The sequence below is a fragment of the Odontomachus brunneus genome, unplaced genomic scaffold (assembly GCF_010583005.1).
Source record: "Odontomachus brunneus isolate Ranch 3 - 2012 unplaced genomic scaffold, Obru_v1 Obru_scaffold_023, whole genome shotgun sequence".
NCBI classification, from domain to species: domain Eukaryota; kingdom Metazoa; phylum Arthropoda; class Insecta; order Hymenoptera; family Formicidae; genus Odontomachus; species Odontomachus brunneus.
The window spans coordinates 2381822-2384895 of NW_022639473.1; the positions used below are offsets into that span (position 1 = coordinate 2381822).

Sequence of the window (3074 nt, forward strand, 5' to 3'; positions counted from 1 at the left end):
ATATATATATATATATATATATATATATATATATATATATATATATATATATGAGGATATTCATATGTGTATTTCAAGAGAGGACGTAATATATTTGAAATCAGTGAACAGAAAATCTTGATGACTTTGATGAAATTTAAATGACATTTTTATTATTTTACATTTTATTCTTTACGTTGCCTTTATGTTGCATTATGTTGAAATTTGTATATCATATTTGATATCAGTGACTACAAAACTCATATATAAACATTCTTATAAATAACCAAGATGATAATTGCTTGAATTTTGATTAAACACAATGGACTCACTATTCATTGCATTCACATGTATTTATTTGAAATGAAAGAAAATGGTTGATACAGGATAATCGATAGGATACTCCAATATAGCTTTAAGTGCATATATATAACAAACATTTTTCCCCCTATACTTTAACAGTGGATCAGCAATACTTATTTGCCATCAAAATCCAGTGGTGCTGGCATGACAAAATAAGGGAAGCGAACGAGGGAGATGAGCCACAATATAACAGGCATGCCACCCTTCACGAGGATGCCATTGGGGGGTATGGGGGGAATGGGTGTGAGCATGGGTCCCAATGCTCCGCATCCTGACTCTGCTGCTCATCCCCATCCACCACCACCACCACCGGCAGGTGCTAATCCTAAGAAGAAAAGACGTACAAATACGAGTGTTGCCCAACCACCCCCACAACAACCTCCGTCTGTACAGGTATGTTAATCGAGAATATAATGGTACTAACGTTACAATATATCTATGTGCGTGTTGGATTATTGTGTTAATAGCGTGACATTAATGCGATATATTTATCTGACAGGATCTACTACCCCCGCCTTTGACGGGTTATGGTGACACGATCGTCGCGAGTAATCCTTTCGACGATACACCACCACAAACTACGCAAAGCCCAATGATGCACGGTGGGCCTCCACATATGCATCCTCATCATCCTCATCACATGGGTGGACCTCCAATGCGAGGCATGAGTCCTTTAACTTCGATAGGTGGCATAAATCCCATGATGCCGCACAACATGGGCAATATGAGCCCTCTGAGCAATACCCCTATGGCAAATCACATGAGCCACATGGGAGCCATGTCTCCTATGAATCACACTCCCATCGGCGGCATGAGTCCCATGAATAATATGGGACCGAACATGCCACCCGGCCCGATGAACACGATGAACAATCACATGAATATGAGCCACATGGGGAATTCGCAACTGAGCGGCCCGCCGATGGGTAGTCCGATGAATAATATGAACAGTGCGCCCATGGGTAGTCCAATGAACAACATGGGGCACAATATGGGGAGTCCTATGGGTGGACCTCTCGGTTCCCCGATGAGCACTATGGGGGGATCCAATCACATGCCTAATGGACCAATGAATATGAACAACATGAATAGCCATATACCGCCCAATAGCCCGTTAAACGGACCGTCGTTAAATAACGTAAACAGTCCGTTAGGGCACAATGGATCTCAACCTCACCCAAATCATATGGGAAGCAATCTAAACAATTTAGGGAGACCTATGAATGGACCTATGACCACCATGAGTTCGATGGCGTCGAACAATATGAATATGACAGGTCCAAGTCAGATTAATAATATGAATATGGGTGGAGCAGCGATTAATAGTATGTCGAATATGAATATGAGTCATCATAATCAAATGAGTCATATGGGAATGCCAATCGGTACTTTGCCGAATAATATGGGTGCTGGACCACCAATGGGACATCCTATTAACATGGGTGGATCTATGCCTCCACATGGATTTCAAGGTCCGCCTGGAATGGGTCCAAAACCGATGCCAGTTTCCGCGGGCAAGGTAACTTTTTCTTATGTTTATCGTCGAACTAGCACGACTAACTTGTTGCAACACTCGGAATAGTGTTAACGATTCAATTTTTACTGATTTATTGCAGATATATCCTCCGGATCAGCCGATGGTATTCAATCCACAAAACCCCAATGCGCCACCAATTTATCCTTGCGGGGTTTGTCATAAAGAAGTGCACGACAATGACCAGGCAATTCTGTGCGAATCAGGTTGTAATTTTTGGTTTCACAGGTGAGTCGGTGATATGATGATCAGTAAATGATAATATCTCATGAATACAAAATAAATGTCGCGTAACACCGACGACGTGTGTTTGCAGGATTTGCACAGGATTGTCCGAATACGCCTATCAGTTATTAACGCAACAAGTTTACGCGGAGTGGGTGTGTGATAAGTGTTTGCAGTCGAAAAACGTACCCCCAGTTAAGTTTAAACCATAACACTTCTTGTCCCGTCGTTCATGCGACGTCCCAGTGACTCTTTGTTAGCGTTTACGTATGTATACGCACGTATGTGCGTGCGATTGTGCACATACACGTACACATACACAAAAACACACATACACATCCATAGCACATGGTAAAAACTAGTGCACGTATGAGATCGTGCATACAATATTAAAAAAAAAAAAAATACACTGTTTGTTAACAACTTAGCTTTAACTTGTTGAGATATTAGAATATCATTGTGAGTCGTAATGGTAAATACGAAAGCAGAAACAACATGGTTAAAGGTTATTTTAAATTTTGAGTCTGTTCATGACAAGTGGATTCATAAGCAGAATTAATTGATAATTTAATGTTGAATTCCGGCAGATATAAAAAGTAATACTGGCTAGACTTTTGTTTTTAATGACTAATGCGACATAAATTGTTCTGGAACGTTTAGCCAGGAATATTTATGTAAACCAGAAATAGACGGAAGAATGTTAAATGATAATGTAAAATATGTAAGGTTCGACGGACCTAGTAATCTTATGACTAATTGCATTTAATTCGGAATTAACGGTACCTACAAGCGTTAAGTTCACTTTAGACGATCTTATATAATTTGAAACAGAACACGGAACAGAATTCTATTTTTAATATTATGTATACAAAAAAATAGAGTGTAGATTTATATATATGTTACACACATGTATATAGACATCTATAAATATATATATATATATATATATATATATATATATATATATATATAT

The 3074-nt window shown here is 38.9% G+C and overlaps 1 protein-coding gene across 6 annotated transcripts in view; it reads left to right on the forward strand.

Annotated features, from left to right (window-relative positions):
- The window catches only part of LOC116842250 (protein pygopus), a 5254-nt gene extending 2668 nt beyond the window's left edge, over positions 1 to 2586 (forward strand). For all 6 annotated transcript variants that reach the window (XM_032811176.1, XM_032811174.1, XM_032811175.1 and 3 more), the window contains 4 exons: positions 442 to 735; positions 842 to 1861; positions 1959 to 2104; positions 2193 to 2586. In XM_032811176.1, the coding sequence (XP_032667067.1) occupies positions 517 to 735; positions 842 to 1861; positions 1959 to 2104; positions 2193 to 2313 (1506 nt within the window). In that variant the 5' untranslated portion in view covers positions 442 to 516 and the 3' untranslated portion in view covers positions 2314 to 2586. The remainder of the gene's footprint in view (positions 1 to 441; positions 736 to 841; positions 1862 to 1958; positions 2105 to 2192) is intronic.
- Positions 2587 to 3074: the final 488 nt, after the last annotated feature.